At 55.0% G+C, this 17,604-nt stretch overlaps 1 protein-coding gene across 1 annotated transcript in view; it reads left to right on the forward strand.

Moving 5' to 3' along the window:
* The window catches only part of UBE2O (ubiquitin conjugating enzyme E2 O), a 53,674-nt gene that overhangs the window by 28,959 nt on the left and 7,111 nt on the right, over positions 1-17,604 (forward strand). Inside the window, 8 exon segments of the mRNA XM_007454311.1 lie at positions 12,636-12,695; positions 12,823-12,933; positions 14,936-15,033; positions 15,550-15,613; positions 16,288-16,431; positions 16,762-16,871; positions 17,008-17,158; positions 17,380-17,602. Of these exon segments, the coding sequence (XP_007454373.1) occupies positions 12,636-12,695; positions 12,823-12,933; positions 14,936-15,033; positions 15,550-15,613; positions 16,288-16,431; positions 16,762-16,871; positions 17,008-17,158; positions 17,380-17,602 (961 nt within the window).

Below are 17,604 nucleotides of genomic sequence, written 5' to 3' on the forward strand. Positions count from 1 at the left end.
ACCGCAGGAGGAGTGTGTCAGGGATACTGAGGGCCGGGTATGAGCTGAACCTCACTTTGTTCATTATTTTAATCCACCTTGCTTTTTTGCATCTTGATCCCCAGATTTTTATCTTTAAATTTTTTATAAATTAAAGACAAATGTCCCGAGGCTTCCCTTGTGGGACAGTGGTTAAGAATCCGCCTGCCAATGCAGGGGACACGGGTTTGAGCCCGGGTCCGGGAAGGTCCCACATGCTGTGGAGCAACTAAGCCCGTGTGCCACAACTACTGAGCCTGTGCTCTAGAGCCCACATGCCACAACTACTGAAGCCCACGCACCTAGAGCCCGTGCTCCGCAACAAGAGAAGCCACAGCAATGAGAAGCCCGCGCACCGCAACGAAGAGCAGCCCCCACTCTCCGCAACTAGAGAAAGCCCTTGTGCAGCAACGAAGACCCATTGCAGCCAAAAATGAATAAATAAAATTAAAACAAAGAAAAATCAACAAAAAACCACATGTCCCTAGTAGTCCTGTCTTGTTTTAGAAGAAAGGGAAGCATACTGGTTGGAGTAGAGCTGTTTTAACCAGGCTGGTTGTCTGACTCGCCCAGCGAATGTTAATAGATTGCTGGCTTCACCCGGAGATTCGTTCAGTAGGTTTGGGGTTAAAAAAAAAAATCAGGAATGTGTTTTCTGTTTTGTTTTTTTGCGTTACACGCGGGCCTCTCACTGTTGTGGCCTCTCCCGTTGCGGAGCACAGGCTCTGGACGTGCAGGCTCAGCGGCCGTGGCTCACGGGCCCAGCCGCTCCGCGGCATGTGGGATCTTCCCGGACCGGGGCTCGAACCCGTGTCCCCTGCATTGGCAGGCGGACTCTCAGCCACTGCGCCACCAGGGAAGCCCAGGAATGTGTATTTTTGAAAGAGTTCTGAGGGTTCTGATAGTTGCATTAAAGCCTAGTCCTCCTCCCAAGGAGGCTGTCGAGGCTGCCTCCATTCTTCTTAATCTTTTGCTCTTTCAGCACTGATGAGTTACAAATCTAGACTTCTGTCTCCACTCTTTTTATGGGGCCATCGGGTGGTTTCCATCAGTTGCCCTTCAAGACCAAACAGTGGTGTGTGTCGGCCAAAACGCTACCTTGCAGTTGCTGATTTTAGGGCTTGGTGTCTAGAGGTGGGCGTCCAATAGTTCAAATACATTTTGATCTCTCACTTTCAGGAAGTGTGTCCTCCTTTAGATTTGTGATAATATGAATTCTGGCTGAGAAGTCCTTGTACGTCGGACCTAGAGGAGCCCGGGGGAAGGAAGGAAGGAAGGAATGAAGTTTCATGCTTAATCGTACAGAAAAGAGAATCAGGCCAGGGTCTTGCGTGCTGGTGTCTGTTCACTGGTCACCCTCTCTCCCCAGACGGCTCAGGGGCGCCGTGGGGCAGCGAGGCTGGCCTGGTGCCAGGAGGCGGACTGGGGAGAGGCTCACTTGGTACGTGCCAGCCCTGTGCCCACCCCCGGCACATCGTTTCCAGGACCCTCCTCCTGAGGGGGCTGTGAGGCCCGGAAGAAGTCTGTGAGGCGCTCGGACACTCCTTACCCTTCCCTCCCTCCCTCCCTCCCTCCCTCCACGCTTACCCAGGCCTGAGAGCACCTCCTGCTGGCCCCCTGGCCCATGCGGTGCCACCTCCTCCGATCGCACCTCCTCCAGGCAGGCACCTTAGTGCCACCCCGCCCTCCAGCTGAGCGCACCCTCTCCCACTCGCTCTGGTTCTCTCTTGGCTGTATCTGCTTATCGCTGAGGTGGGTGTGTCTGCAGTCATTCATAGGGCAGGAGAATTTTGACTATATAAACAAGAAGGTGGTAATTTGCATACTATAAGATTTCTTGTGGGTTTTCTTGAAATAGCTCCCCGATTCTAAAATCCTTTCAATTTGTAAAAGACTTTTTAGTAATGACATCTAACTCAAGAGGCACCTGTACGTTAATTTTTTAAAAATAAATTTATTTATTTATTTGTTTTTATTTTTGGCTGCGTTGGGTCTTCATTGCTGTGCGCGGGCTTTCTCTGGTTGCGGCGAGCAGGGCCTACTCTTCGTTGCGGTGTGCGGGCTTCACATTGCGGTGGCTTCTCTTGTTGCAGAGCACGGGCTCTAGGCGTGCAGGCTTCAGTAGTTGTGGTACACGGGCTTAGTTGCTCCACAGCATGTGGAATCTTCCCGGGCCAGGGCTCGAACCCGTGTCCCTTGCATTGGCAGGCGGATTCTTAACCACTGCGCCAGCAGGGGAGCCCTGTACGTTAATTTTTGCATCTTGTTTCTGTCTTTGTAGATGTTATTTTGTGTACTTGTTTTCTCCAGCTGAGCTCTAAGTTCCTGGGGAGAGAAACTGTCAGGGGCCTCGTCCAGGCTTTGCCCTGGTGCTCCTGTCCTGGGGCCTTCTCAGGCCGTGTGCACCAGCGCCATCTTTTCCTTTCAGCCAACCCCCTTGGGGGTCTGTGGGGATTCACTTTGCAAATGGAATACCCACGTGGCCCCTCGGCAGGGACAGGTGCTGGGCAGGTAGACTCCCGGGCTTCTAGAGACATTGCAGGGGATGAGCTCTGGAGCTGGAAAGGCCCAGAGCTTGTCCAGCCCAGGGCTGCCCATGCCAGGTGATGCCCAGGGAGGTGACAGGACTTAGCGCATGCAGCTGGGGAGTGGCAGCACCGTGGCCTCTGCAGGACCTGGCTCTTGGGCTGTATGGCCAGCCGCAGCCTCGTCTCACTGTCCCTGCAGGAATGGAGGGATGCTTCCTCCCAGCCTCAGGGATTCTGCTTTTTCATGGTCGGTCAGGTTTTTAGGACTTAACGGTCAAACCAAGAGGTAATAGCGGCCCCCAGGAGCCATTTGGTCTGTGCCAGAGTTGCCAGGCCAGTTGGTGCCTGAGTGATACCCTGTACCCTAGGATGGGTTTCCATTTCATGCCTTGAAATAGTAACCACAGGTGTTAAGCAGAGGTTGGTGTGGGTTCAGGGAGGCTGTGTTTCTTCCTCATGGGGTCCCTTATGGTTGAGAGTGGGCTTGACCTGCCCCCTGGACTCAGATATAGTCTCTTTTAGCTATTTCTCCTCCTCCCTTACTACCTTTAAAATGCCAGTCAGAACAACCAGGATTTGGAGATATGTATCAAAATCACTTTAGGAACTTTTTCAGAATGCCTGTTTTCAGAATACCATCCTGGGGACTGTGGGCAGCGAGCCTGGGATGGGGCCCTCCTTCCATCTTGATGCCCCTCTGTTAAGAGCCACTGTTACGTGAGGACGAGGTGATGTGCACGTGGGTCACCTGGAGACCTTGTTAACCTGTGGATTCTAAGGCAGCTGGGCTGGGGCCTGGGAGTCTGCATTTTCAGCGAGATCCAGGACGATGCCCCAGAGTAGAAAGGGCTGTGCAGAGGGCCACGCACGCCAGATGAGGAAGGACACTAGCAGATCCAGGGCTCTGGAATCCTGGTGCCAGGTGGCCTGGGGCAGGTCACTTACCTCTCTGAGCCTCCAGCCTCCTCTGTGGAATGAGAGCTACCACAGCAGTACCTCCACGTGGGGCTTTTCCCTGCACAGCACAGGCTCCATATAGGTCTATTCGTGGGATTACCAGCCTGGGTCATTGTTCTGTGAAGTCACCTGACATCAGACACATGGGGGTTAGGGTGGGGATCTGGAAGGCAGTGTTGGGCTCTGTCTACACCTGGACCGTGGGCTTGCTCTCTACTTAACTCCCAGGGATGGATGCCCAGCAGCCCGGCCATCAGAACAGACAGGACGTCATGCTGTTTACTTTTCTACCTTTTAGTCATACCTCTTGAGGAGGGACACCTTCTCAGTCTAAAGCTGCCTGTCTGTACCCTCCTTTCTAATCTGGGAGTCCTGGGCTATCTTGTCCTTTTTAGAGCCAGGCTGATAAGCCCGGGGCCAAGACACTGGGTGTAGTGCTGGGTTCTTTCTCCATGCCAGCTCTTGCCACTGGAATGCATATGCTGCACCCCAAACACTGCAGCATCTGCAGAGACCCAGCTCTGCTGCCTGGGCTCCAGCTGGCCTGGTGCCAGGCACAGCTCCCCGGTCCTTCCCCCTCACTGAGCAGGCAGTTGGACTCAGTCCCCTTTCTCTGTTCCCTTGGGCAGGCTGTGCCTCTGGACCATTTCAACAAGCTGGCAAGCCACAGCTGCAGTTTCCAAGCAGTGATGCAGTCATGCTGCATTGCCGGCCCTGATTACAGGCTTCAGGACTGTGGTGTGCCGTCAGAGAGAGGGGTCCCCGGAGACAGGGCTACCCCTGGGGGTTGAGAGTACAGAGGCCTGGGGTTGGTGGGTGACATCCCTTGCCTGCATCTCTGATGCACATTTCCTTTGCAGCCTGGCCCTTCCCGCCTTCCCCCACCTGCCATTTGGAAACAGGAATCTTTGTCTCTCTACCCAGCTCGGCAGTGTATTTACTTGTATAAATGTTTTCAGGTATTTTCATTTTGTCTCCCCCATCTAAATGTAAGTTCTGTAAAGCCAGGACATGTACCTATGTGTTTGTATTCTTGTCTCATTCTGAATCTATGGAAAACACTAAAAAACTATTGAATTCATTGACCCCAGTCTTTGGTTTTAGCAGAGCTTCTGTTGAATGGTTTCTGTAGCGCGTGACTGACAGAAGTTTCCAGTCAGGGGCAGCAGCGTTTGTCTTTTCTTCCACTGCCCACAGCCAGTTCCAGCTCCCCTCCTCCCCTGGCACGTGAGGCCCTCTGGCCATTTGTGTTTGCTGGTAAAACCTTCGATCCTCAGGTGGGCAGCTTGCTGATGGCTGGATTTTTAGGGACTCGGTCACATGATGGTCACCTGCTCTGAGAAAGTCATTACGCTGGCATTCGCTAGACTCACTGGCCAGTCATATCCCCAAATCCATTCAGAACTGGACGCTGGAAGAGGAGCCCAGCTCTAACCCACAGTTAGTCCCATTTCCTGCCGCTCCCAGGTTCACTGTTCTGAAGGCCAACTTACTGACATTTCAAGTAATGCCAGAAAGAGTTAAAAGTCCCCCACGCCCACAGCATCTGTGTGTGAACGTTTAGATCCCAGGGGTTTTGATCGTTTGCTTGTTTGGGGCTAGATCTAGACCAGCTTCTGACCGAGAAGAGATGTCTCGCTCCGCTTGTAACTGGCTGAAACCCTAGCCAGAGGGAGCCAGCAGAGCAGGCAGACAGGGTGGGGCCCTCAGACTTCTTGAAAGTGACCCGCCACAGAACATACTATACATCGTGACCCAGGACACATGTATGTTATATACGCACCTGGAAAAGTGTTCTCAAAACAGTACCTCGGGGCTTCACTGCTGGCGCAGTGGTCGGGAACCCGCCTGCCAATGCAGGGGACACGGGTTCGAGCCCTGGTCTCGAAGATCCCACATGCCGCAGAGCAACTAAGCCTGTGTGCCACGACTACTGAGCCTGTGCTCTAGAGCCTGCGAGCCACAACTACTGAAGTCCACGTGCCACAACTCCTGAAGCCTGCGCACCTAGAGCCCGAGCTCTGCAACAAGAGAAACCACCGCATTAAGAAGCCCACGCGCCGCAACGAAGAGTAGCCTGCCACAACGGGAGAAAGCCTGCATTCAGCAACGAAGACCCAACAACGAATACCCAATGCAGCCAAAAATAAAATAAATTAAAAAAACAAAAAAAACGGTACCTAGCCTTCCTGTATGTGATACACCCAGTGTTGGCCATGACCCACTAAATTGATCTCATAACCCGCTAATGGGTCACAGCCCTCAGTTTGAAAAACACTGCTTGGGAATTCCGTGATGGTCCAGTGGTTGGGATTCTGTGCTTTCACTGCCGAGGGCCTGGGTTCAATCCCTGGTCGGGGAACTGGGATCCCTCTGGCCGACTGGCACGGCAAAAAGAAAAAAAAAGAGAAGGAAGGAAAAACACTGCTCTAGGGAGCATTCCATTCTAGGACTTCCAAGGCTTTTTCAGAATTCTGCACTGTGGGATAAACTTCCCAATCTGGCATCTTAGCTTCTCTGGCCTCCAAATTGTATTTGCGTTGGAGGGAGGGAGTTAATATCCCTGGGCCTGCCCTTCCCCTTTCCCCACCCTTCTCTGTGCCAGATCCTTCTAAATTCCTTAAAGACTGTGTACATTCCTTATTTTACATTTGTATTCTTCTCTAGCCTTGAATCTATAGGAAGCACTAAAAAAAATTTCTATGAGCTCAGTCCTAGGATTAGCAAAGTTCCTATTGAATGGCTTCCTCTATTCTCACCCCCTAGACTGAGCTGGGCTTCTCAGCCAGTGACTAGCATGTCCCCCATTCCATCTTGGCTTGGAGTGCAGCTGGGTGGCCACCGCAGTGAGCTGGGGTGCTTGCAGCCAAGTAGACCCAGGGGCAGTGGGACTGGGGCCTGCTTCAGCATCTGCGACCTCGGCTGAGGGAGTGAGAGGGGCTGGTTAGGAGGCCCTGAAGTCTCCCCACCCCACCCCGCATTGACCACTGTCCCAGCTCTAGCTGTATGAGAGGTGGGAGGCATGGTGTTTCTCAGATTCTTTTTAGCCCTTGGGAACTAGCAAGCCTTTAGAAGTTTCCAGCACTGGGCTCACCTCATTACGTTCCTTTCAGGAATCTGTTCTTTGAGTCCTGGCCTAGGTAAACAGCCTCATCTCCCGAGTGTCTGCTGGCCCTGGCACTGCCCTCTCCTCTCCCTCCCCAGGAAGGGCCTGGCTCAGGCCACTGAACACAGCCCAAACCGGGGGCCACAGCAAGCCGTCCCCCATTTCCCACTCACTTGCCAGGGGCACGGTGTGGGACTGGCAGACAGCTCGTCCTTGCGACCCGAGACTGTGGGTGCTGGTACGCCCATTGTCAGTCGAAGATCTGGTACAGCTCATGTCACTCACCCCCAGGGAAGACTGCGCGGCTTTCTTGCTGTGGGTCCGAAGGCCCCCCCCCCCCCCCCCGGGCTTGGCCACAACAGTAGAAAGTGGCGGAGGACTACTGTGTTTTGATGTGACCCCTTTAGGACTTACTGGATTTTCAAACACTAGTTAATAAGGCCTTGCCGGAGTTTGACAGGAGATGGCAGTGGTGGGTGGGTGGCTTCCAGCCTTGACGCAGACGCTCGGGCCCCTTTAATGGCCCTCCTTTGCCCATTGTTGGACTTCCTGCCTCTTCCTCTCTCACACTGGGAGCCCTGTTAGTGGATACTGATCTTAGTGACCAGGCATGAAGCCTGCTTTTTTTCCTAAGGTGGGTGCTCAGCCCCCACTGAGCGGGCCAGCCCTTAGGGCCACCCAGTCCTATGGGATGTGATGTTCAAATCCACTTTAAAGTAACTTCTTGTTGCAGCTTCCTTGTACTTTGAACCAGTTGATGAGCCTCAGTTTGCCTTTTTCTATCCTTGGAACGTTTTTATATGGTGCATTAGGTTCAGTCGAGAGCAGTGTTAGGAATGAGGGTCTGGACCAGGAGCTGCGGGACCAGCTCGTCGTTCCTGCTGTGCCGTCAGTGCTGGGCGTCAGAGCTGCAGCTCAGGGAGGCAGTGTGTGCCTCCGGCAGCCCGGGGGGCAAGGGGCAGAGAGTGGGCCTCCTGGCCAGGGCAGAGCTCCTTGGAGCGCAAATGGGGGTGGGACGGAAGTGCTCAGCCCCCCTGCCATGTCGCCTTCCCCCAGCGGTGTCCCCCCTCCTCCCTTTGCCACTGAATTGCTTTCCCACTTGGAGCACCTCATTAGCTCAAACTTCAGAAAGGATCTGGAGAGTGATCCTTTCACCCTCCTCTGGTCTCAGCACCACCAGGCTCTCCTGGGAACAGCCTCAGGGCTCCTCAGCCTCGGCACTGCTGATGCTTTGGGCCGGATCAGTCTCTGCTCTAGGGGGGCTGTCCTGAGCATTGTTGGATGTTTAACAGTGTCCCTGGCCTCTAACCACCAGGAGCCCCACCCCCCACCCCCCAGCTGTGACAGCCAAGCGTGTCTCCAGACATTACAGATGTTCTCTGGGCGGAAGAGTTGCCCCCAGTTGAGAACCACTGGGCTACCTCGTCACCCTACCCTGCTCAACAGCCAGATGATGCTTTTAACGTGACCCCCGCTCAGAGACCTGCAAGAGCTCCTGTCACTCAGGACAGACTCTCAGGTCCTTCCCTGGTGCTTTTTCTCTGAGGCTCGAGACGCCTGGCCTCGCCTCCTGTTCCTTGCTGCTCTATCGCAGCCCTGCTGGCCTCCAGGGTCGTCAGGGCGGCTCTTCTGTCTGCTTGGAAAGCTCACTCCCTTAATACACTCAGATCTCTGGTCACATGTCACCTTGGAGCGGGCTTTCCTGGTCACCCTCTCAAAATAAATAACTTGCTCCCCTCCCGTTTCCAGCCTCTCCCCCACACACCCTGGGTAGTGCCTTGGTTTTCTGTATGGCACATAGCACCACCTGACGTGTGTGTGTGTGTGTGTGTGTGTGTGCGCGCGCGCGCGCGCGCACACGCGCACGCACGTGCCTGTCTGTCTTTTTCTCTGCTGCACTAGAATGGAGGCTGAGTCAGAGCGGGACTTATCTCACCAGTGCCTGTCCTTCCTGAAGCCTGGTTCTCTTCCTCCAGAGCAGGTGCAGGAATCCTCGCCATGTGGGGCAGGTGTGTTGTTTGCTCCTCCTGTTTCCAGAGGAGGCGGTGGAAGCAAAGGATGTGGGTTCTCGGATTCCACCAGGCATGCCCCGCAGACATGTCACAAAAGCGTCCAGGTACAGGGAGTTATACCCAATCTCTTGTAATAACCTGTAACGGAATATAATCTGCAAAGAACCCACAAAAACAAATCGCTGTGCTGTGTACACTTGAAACTAACACAGTATTGTAAATCAACTATACGTCAATTTAAAAAGTCTCCAAAGTAATGCATGTTCGTTTTTAAAACCACCTGTAGCCCCTCTTCACTCAGACACTTTAACATCTTGGTGTGTTACCTTTCTTGTCTTGCTTTTTTTTGTTATTCAGAAACCTCTGATAGCTACAGCTCTCCCTCAAGAAATGTTAAACAATAGTTCACCACCTCAGAGGTTGTTCAGAATTCTAGAACCAATAATGACAGTTAAAATCTATCCACCTTCCACCTCAGATCCCTCGCTGGTAACAATTTTTTAAAAACTGCGTCCAGGGTGCGCCTAACAAAAAACGTGGCTCTGTTTCACGACTTAGTTTCACTTTACAATCTGGTGTTTTCCTAGAGCAGGCACAGCGCCCTCTGGTGTTAGCCTCCAGTGTCTGGTGCCTGATCTCTCAAGGGTGGGAGGAGCAGAGGAGGGCCGACTGCTGAGACCCGGTGGTGTCTCCCACCTGGCGGCCTCGGCGGGCACTCAGGGCCCTGATGACATCCACAGGCAGAGGCCACCACAGCCGCCTGCCATGTGCCCCAGAAATGAATAGAGCAGTTGTTGCTTTTATAACCAGGAAAAGAATTACTGTCTTTCAGAGGGTGTGGACCTGCCAGAAATGTGTTTTACTCTGTCCCTATCTCTACTGCTCTGGGGAGGGAGGAGCTTTTTCTGTGGTTAAGCGAATGGACTCGAGCTAGACTGCCTGAGTTGAAGTCCCAGCGGTACCACTGAGGAGCCGTGTGGCCATGAACACATGACTTATTTTCTCTTTGTCTCAGTTTACTTATCTGTAAAGACAGTGACAGTATATGCTTCTTCCGTGGAGTCGTGGAGGCTTTCTCAGGTTAAAACATGTGAAGCGCTAGAAAACTGCATGGAGTGTAACACAACACCAGCCGTGCTGTCGCTGTGAGGAGAGGCTTCCCGAGCAGGGGTTCTGAAAGCCTTCGAGATGCAGGGAGCACGTGTCCGGAACAGGGAGAGGCGAGGAGGAAGGACGTGGGTAAGCGCTGTTCCGTGGGAGATGCTCGGCTGGAGCGGCTGGCGGATGTGGAGAGAGCAGTGCCCAGTGTGGTGGGACATGGGCACCTGGGAGGGAAACTTGTGAAAGAGCATGGAGAGGCTTGCAAGTCATCCTTGCCCTCCCAGGCATCTTGTTCTCATTTTCTGGAATTCCCCAGGAAAACAAGTGTAGCCAGAGGGACTTCCCTGGTGGCGCAGTGGTTAAGAATCCGCCTGCCAATGCAGGGGACATGGGTTCTACCCCTGTCCGGGAAGATCCCACATGCCGCGGAGCAACTAAGCCCCTGCGCCACAACTACTGAGCCTGCACTCTAGAGCCCGCGAACCGCAACTACTGAGCTCACGTGCTACAACTACTGAAGCCCACGCGCCTAGAGCCCGTGCTCCGCAATGAGAGAGGCCACCACAATGAGAAGCCCGTGCATCGCAATGAAGAGTAGCCCCCACTCGCCGCGACTAGAGAAAGTCCGCACGCAGCAACAAAGACCCAATGCAGCCAAAATAAATTAATTAATAAATTAAAAGAAAACGAAATGTAGCCAGAATAGTGGCCCCTGCACCCCTCTCTCCTCCCTGCCCCACCGCTCTGCTCTACACTGTCATTGTCATTGTCATTGTGCGAGGTCAGAAGAGCCTGGAGACCCAGCTTCACTGTGGAAGGGAGTCAGACTCGGGCAAGAGGCCAGGCGCAGGTCAGGAGAGCCACATCCGGGGACACGCTGGCTCACCGGGCCCCCTCCTGGGAACTCGGGGACCTGTCTGCTCCACAGCCTCGCAGAGGTTCTACAGAGGGAGGAAGGAGAAAACCCACCCCTGTCCTTGCCGTGACAGCTTTCACTGGCTCTGTTGTTCCTGCTTCGGCCTCAGAGCAGGGGCCTTAGTTTCCCGTACCCCCTCGGGGGCAGCGAGGCTGGGCCGTGTCCCATCAAAGACTGCACTGATTTAGGGTCTGCGCTTGGGCCACTCCCTTCCTTTCCTGGCAGCTCTCTCGGGGACTGACACAGACGCCAAGGTTGGGATGATGTGCAGACTCAACTTGGGTCTCTCCTTAGGGTCCCTGAGCCCGTGAGGCAGCCTGTGCCCACAGCCGCAGCTGCTCCAAGCATGGCGTCACCTCCCGCCCCATGCAGCACTGTCCCTCTCCCAGTGGATTTCCCCTCACTGCAACTTCTGGTTTCTATGGCAACTTGGAAAGACCTGCAGTTGTGGCTTTTTGAAGTCTAAAATGAGAGCAGAGGTTTGAGATAGAGTGGGACAGCACTGAAAATACCATGTCCCACCCAGGGATTTGGGCCCAGAGGGTTACAGGATGGGAGGTTCTTTGAATTAGAAAAATGGCACTGTCATCCCAGCACACCCTTAGCAGAGTTCCACGTGGCCCCTTGCAGCCTCCTGGGATCTTGGATCCTGAGCTCAGGGTCTTCAGCCTGCGCCTAGAGGGCAGCGGAGGCAGGTGGAGTGATCACAGCACTTAGCATTGGGTGAGCCCTTACTGTGGGCCAGGTGCCTGGTGGCTGTCTGTGCTTTCACTGCCTCGTTAATCCTCTGAGCCACTCACCCCACCGTTTACACGAGCGCTTCGCGAGGCTGCTTTGCAAGGCTGCAGCGCCAGCGCAGGTGAGTGTCCGGTGTGCTTAACACCGGGGCTCCCTCTCATCTGGAACACGGGCTTGTGTCCCTGTAGGAGCATCTCTGTCACCTGTTGACGACGGGCCCATTGCTTCCCCTTTACTTTTTTTTAAAAGTCACATCCCACTAATAGCAGGGTTTGCTTTAGTCGTTGCCAGGATTTCGGTGCCCTTAAGCGCGTGTCTCCCTTCTCAGTTCTCCTCTCGTGAGGTCACCGTTCCAGGCCCCACGTTCTGCGGTGGAGTGATCTTGAGTGTTCAGTTGGGTGTTTGAGGGAACAGCTCTTCCATCCCCCTAGTTTGGGGTCTTGGAGGTGCCTGAGCCAGGGAGGTGGGCAGTCACACAGAGATGCACCGGTTCCCAGGACTCAGTGAAGAACCACAGAGGAGCGGCCCCAGGTTTGGGGAGCCAGCAAGGAAGATGCACTGGCCCAGTGGAGAAGCGTCTCCCGCCTGGGCTGCTGTGGGGCATCCGGTGCCCGGCAGGGGGAGGGGCTTTGTCGTGGAGGGATGGGTCAGTGCTTGCTGCGCAGTTGGCCAGGCTCCAGAAGCCGGCGTCCCGAGAGTCGAGAGTCGGATACTCAGCAGCTTGCAGTCCTCTGCGGGGCAGTCGATAAGGAGCAGGCTGTGACTGGCCGGGCAGGATGGCCCAGATTAGAAGGTGGTGAGGCTGATAGCGGCTTCAGAGTGACCCTCGGCCCAGTGTCACACTCCTCCTCCAACCCACCCTGCTCATCACTCGGCAGCCGGGGTGCAGGGCAGGCAGAAGCTGGAAAAAGGATTCCACTCACAGCAAAATGTTTGGCTCTCTGCAGAATGGGCTGTTAAATCTTTAATTTAAAATGAGGTCTTATGTGGCCTGTCACGTAGCCGCACTTTTCAGCGTGATCAGAGTTACCGCTGGTGAGCACGGTGTTTGCCTTTGGTGCGGGAGGTCGCACCTGGCGTGCTGTCTCCTGATCTGGGTGCTGTTGGAGGGGCGCGTGGGATTTGGCAAAGCCGAGCTCTGGGCTTAGGGTTTGTGCGCTTAGCTATACGTATGCTACACTTCACTAAGGTAGGGAGGAGACTGTACCCTGTAGGTGATTTTGGGGGCCGTGCTCTGACACCTGTGCTCTCTGTTCCAGTTGAAACTAGAGGACCGCTCCGTGGTGCCCCGGGATGTGGTCCGGCACATGCGCTCCACTGTGAGTCCCACGTCCCACTCGGTGGGGCAGGGTTGGGGGCGGGGGTGGCCTGGGGCATGTCCCGGCCGGGTCTGCCGGGTGGCCCCGCGGAGCACCTGCCGGGACCTGGATGCCTTCTCCCCCACAGGACAGCCAGTGTGGCACGGTGATCGACGTGAACATCGACTGTGCCGTGAAGCTCATTGGCACCAACTGTATCGTCTACCCCGTCAACAGCAAGGACCTGCAGCACATCTGGGTGAGCCCCGCCCCGCCTGCCGCCCCTCCTGACCTCCCATCTCTGGGCTCTGGTTCTCTCCGCGGCACCTTCGCAGGCCGGGCGGCCAAGCCCAGCAGTCAGCTCGCTCCCTGCAGCCTGACCATGCTTCTTGTGAGTCAGCCATTCAGACGCGAGGTCAGGACACAGCTTTACGTCTCCAGCAGAGACTGCTGGTTTCCCTTCTCCTCTAATGCTTTTTTTGAAACAAATTTCTTTTCAGTTTACTTTTTTAATGATTTCAAACTTACTGAAGAGTTGTAGGTACCTTTATCCCCTGCAACATCCAGGTTCCTCAGCTGGTGATGTTTCGCTGCATTAGCTCCAGTGCCTTTCCTCCCTCCTTCCCCACCTCTCTGTACTCTGTCGCTCTCTCTTTCTCACTCCCCACCCCCGCTGCCTTCTCTCCCTCTCTCTCTCCCCCCTCCCCTTTTCTGAAACATTTGAAAGCAAACTACAGGTATGATGCTATATAACCCCTAAATACTACAATGTGTATTTCCCCAAAACAGGAACACTTTGCTGTTTAACCACCATTCAAAGCCCCAAATGAGGACTTTGACCCAATACTGTCCAATCCACAGACCTCATTCAGTTGTCCCAACAATCTCCTTTTTCCCCTCTGACCCAGGATTCCATCAGGAGCACACACAAGAATTGTCAGCTCTTTGATCTCCCCCAGTCTGGAGAGGTTCCCCAGTCTTGCTTTGTCTTCCTTATCCCGGGTGACCCTGAGCGTGGGGCCATCTGACGGTGCCCGCAACCAGCCTGGGGCCCTGCGTTCTTGGCAGAACTGCTCCGGAAGTGCCGCTGAGCTCTTCGCTGGCCCGGAACATCCCGCGGCTGCAGGGTGGGGACATTCCGTTTGCTCCCCAGTCGTCTGGGGCTCTGCCATGCCTCCCCGCCAGTAAAGTCAGCATTCACCCCGTTGGAAGCGATTGTATCAGTTTTGTGGGGAGATATTCCGGGATTGTGTCAATAACCCGGTACTTCTCAAACCCCCGCACATCAGCCTTAGCTTCCATTAACAATTCCCACCTGAATCAGCCAGCACTCCGGTGGCTGCTAAGTGGGGATTTTATGACTCCATCGTTGCCTACTTGTTTTTATCAGTTTGGCATCTACTGTATGGAAGAGCTGTACTTTCTGTCCCATTTATTTATTCATTTTTTACATCAGTATGGATGCAGAGATTCCTGTTTTATTCAGTTGGTTATAACCTATTACTGTCATTATTTGTTTTGTTACTTGAATGATCCCACATTTGGCCAGTAGGATCCCCTTCAAGCTGACATGTGTGTCCTTTTGACATATCCCCACCATTTTTTTTTTAAACACTTTCTTTCTATCTTGTATTTTTTCTCATCCAGCCTAGAATCAGCTGTTTCTTCAAGGAGCCCTGGTTCCTTTCAGAAAATGGTATTTCAAAAGCCAAGATCTGGATGCACGCTGGGTGTGCTAGTTGCTGCTAGGCCCTATTCAGGGCAACACTGGGGAATACATGTATGTGTACATAGGTAGACACACACACACGTCTAAATATGTCCGTGCCTGTTCTGAGTGTGTAAGATGTATGGGTTCGTCTTGATCCTTCCAGCCCCAGTCCAGCTCCTCAGGCCCCTCCTCTCTTCCCCTTCCTGTTCCTGTGTTAGTGAGTGCCGTCCCCACCAGTGAGAGACTTGGCTCTTCATATCCTCAGTTTAGTTAGTTATTTGCTTAAATCACTTATTCGTCTGTATAACCACCCTCCCCAGCCCGCTCCCACTTACGTGTCCTGTGTCCTTGGGACGCCGTCAAGCTTCTGCCTCTGCATGGGAGGGGAGCTGGGGTGTAGCTGGACTCTCGGGGGAAAGCCTGCCGCAGCAGCTATTAGGTCGGACCTATCTAGAGCCTTCCTCCCCTGTCTGTGCGGCCAAGAGGAATTGGTGCCCTGGGCACCAGTGTCATCGGCCACCTTTCACACCCCTTTCCCCCTGATCTGCAGCCCTTCATGTATGGGGACTACATTGCCTATGACTGCTGGCTGGGGAAGGTCTACGACTTGAAGAACCAGATCATCCTCAAGCTGTCCAACGGTGCCAGGTGCGGATTTCACCATGGAGGAGCCATCATTCGGCAGGGGCAGCCCGTGAAGGAGGGCAGGGGGTGTTTTCTCGGTTCCTTGAGGGCCGTGCCAGGGGCTGCAGGCTTTCGGGGCCTCGAGTCTCAGGACCTGACCCTGGGCTGGTCTCCTTGTCATCCTGGCCTGATTCTCTGGCTCAGTTTCTGGTCTAGGCTGCACCCTGGCTTCAGGAGAGCTGCATTATCATTTAGGACACATGAGAGGTCCTGATGCTTTATTTTAGGCACTTTAATGGTGGTGAACGCTCAGATCTGGGGGTAGAGTCTTGTTTGTTTTAGGAGAGTTCCTTGTACCAGTGCAGGAGCTGAGGTGTGGGTGGAGGATGAATTGCCTATTTTGAGGGGGCGGACGTATTGACACCTCTGGACAAGCCCTTTAGATCCTGACCAGCACCACAGGGGGTCCTGGCTGCCTTGCCTCCCCTAAGACTCAGGCACTGTGTCAGGTGCCAACCAAGCCCCTGTGCCCTGTTGCAGGTGCTCCATGAACACAGAGGATGGTGCCAAGCTCTACGATGTCTGCCCGCACGTCAGCGACTCTGTACGTTGGCTCCACCCAAGGATCCTGGGGGCTGGGGGGCGGGGGGCCCCTCATCTCATGTTCCTCAGCCCCTGGGCTGTGCAGGAGGGACTTCTCAGCAGAGAGCCTGGAGCTGACCCAGGCTAACCGCTGCTTCTATGCCGTTGCTTTCCTAGAAAGGGGCGGTGTGTATCCAAAGGTATAGAAGTTTGGGTGTGGGCAGAAAGCAGTAGAACCTTTCTTTGCATTTTGTTGACTTTGTATCTCATCCTTTTTAAATCTCCTGTTTTCTTAGAGCGTATGCAGTATTTTACTACAATTGACATTTTAGAACAGTAGTACATGACGCAGTTTGTAAATAAGAATACTAGGGGAGTGTGTGTGATTAAGCAGGTTTGGGGACCCCTGTCCTCTGGAGCTTTAGTCCTTAAAGTGCCTCCCCTGCACCAGCAGCATTGTTGTGGCCTGAGAGCTTGGAAGCAGAATGGGTCAGACGTGCATTTCAGTAAGATCCCTGGTGATTTCTATGCACCTGAGGTTTGGGAGGTGCTGCTCTGGAGCCTTAGGGGCTGTGGAGCGCGGAGGTGCGGGGCCAGCAGGAGCCAGGCACAGAGCGGGGGGTGCGGGTATGGAGAGCACCCTCCCCTGAGGAGGCAGTGCTCACGGGGACTTCTCTCCGGCCCCCAATCCTGCAGGGTCTCTTCTTTGATGATTCCTACGGCTTCTACCCAGGCCAGGTGCTCATTGGCCCTGCCAAGATCTTCTCCAGTGTCCAGTGGCTGTCAGGGGTCAAGCCCGTGCTCAGCACCAAGAGCAAGTTCCGCGTGTTGGTCGAAGAGGTAGGGGGCGGGGCAGGACAGGGGCTGAGGCCCTGGATCTCCTGCCCGCCCTGCCTCACCTGGGGTGGGGCTGCTCTGAGGACCAAGGGAACCCGGGCCGAGCAAGGTGGGAGGGTGGTGAGTGGCAGGTCCTCTGGGCCCTGACTGGAGGTGAGGAGGCCGCAGTGAGTGCCCCCTGGGGTGGGCCTGTTCTGGGGGTGTCCAGACTTGGTGCTACACTGTGATGAGGACCTGCTTCCTGCTCTGGGGGCAGGTGGGCTCCGGACAGCTGCTTAAAGAGAGAGCGTTAGAGCCTGCTGACCGTGGCCCTGTCCCGCCCACCACCCCCAGGTGCAGGTTGTGGAGCTGAAGGTCACGTGGATTACCAAGAGCTTCTGTCCAGGGGGCACGGACAGCGTCAGCCCCCCGCCCTCTGTCATCACCCAGGAAAACCTAGGCAGGTGAGCGGCTCCAGTGCGCCACCCGCTCCAGCGCCCCCAGGGGCGGTCCCCAAGCAAGTCTCTGGGCCGTGGGCACGGGTGCGCGGGGCTGAGAACCCCCTGGCCCAGCCCCTGTCTCTCCTCCCTCCCCTCCCAGGGTGAAGCGTCTCGGATGCTTTGACCATGCTCAGCGGCAGCTCGGGGAGCGCTGTCTATATGTCTTCCCAGCCAAGGTAGAGCCGGCCAAGATTGCCTGTGAATGTCCAGAAAAACACTGCGCCCAGGGGGAGGGCTCTATGGCCAAGAAGGTATGTCCTCGGGGTTGGGGCTTGGCGGGCGTTTGAGGAACTGGCCTTGAGCCATTTCCACAGCAGGAAGGTCTGTGCTTTAGGCCTTGGGGGGCAGCCCTGATGACCCTTGCAGGCCAGTTAGGTGTGTACAGCTGTCACCCCTCAGACCGAGCTGCCTGGGGTCCGGCTGCGTCAGCTGGCTCTCCACAGCTCCCGCCCTCCCCATTCCTTCCCTGCAGGTGAAGCGCCTCCTCAAGAAGCAGGTTGTGAGGATCATGTCCTGCTCCCCGGACTCCCGGTGCTCCAGGGACCATGCCGTGGAGGACACAGGCAAGAAGGGGGCGGCCAAAGCCAAGAGCGAAGCAGGGTCCGCCAGCCCCGAGGAGACGCCTGATGGGTCTGCCAGCCCCGTGGAGATGCAGGACGAGGGCCCCGAGGAGGCCCACGAGGGGGGCGAGCAGCTG

The sequence above is a fragment of the Lipotes vexillifer genome, unplaced genomic scaffold (genome assembly GCF_000442215.2).
Source record: "Lipotes vexillifer unplaced genomic scaffold, Lipotes_vexillifer_v1.1 scaffold518, whole genome shotgun sequence".
NCBI classification, from domain to species: domain Eukaryota; kingdom Metazoa; phylum Chordata; class Mammalia; order Artiodactyla; family Lipotidae; genus Lipotes; species Lipotes vexillifer.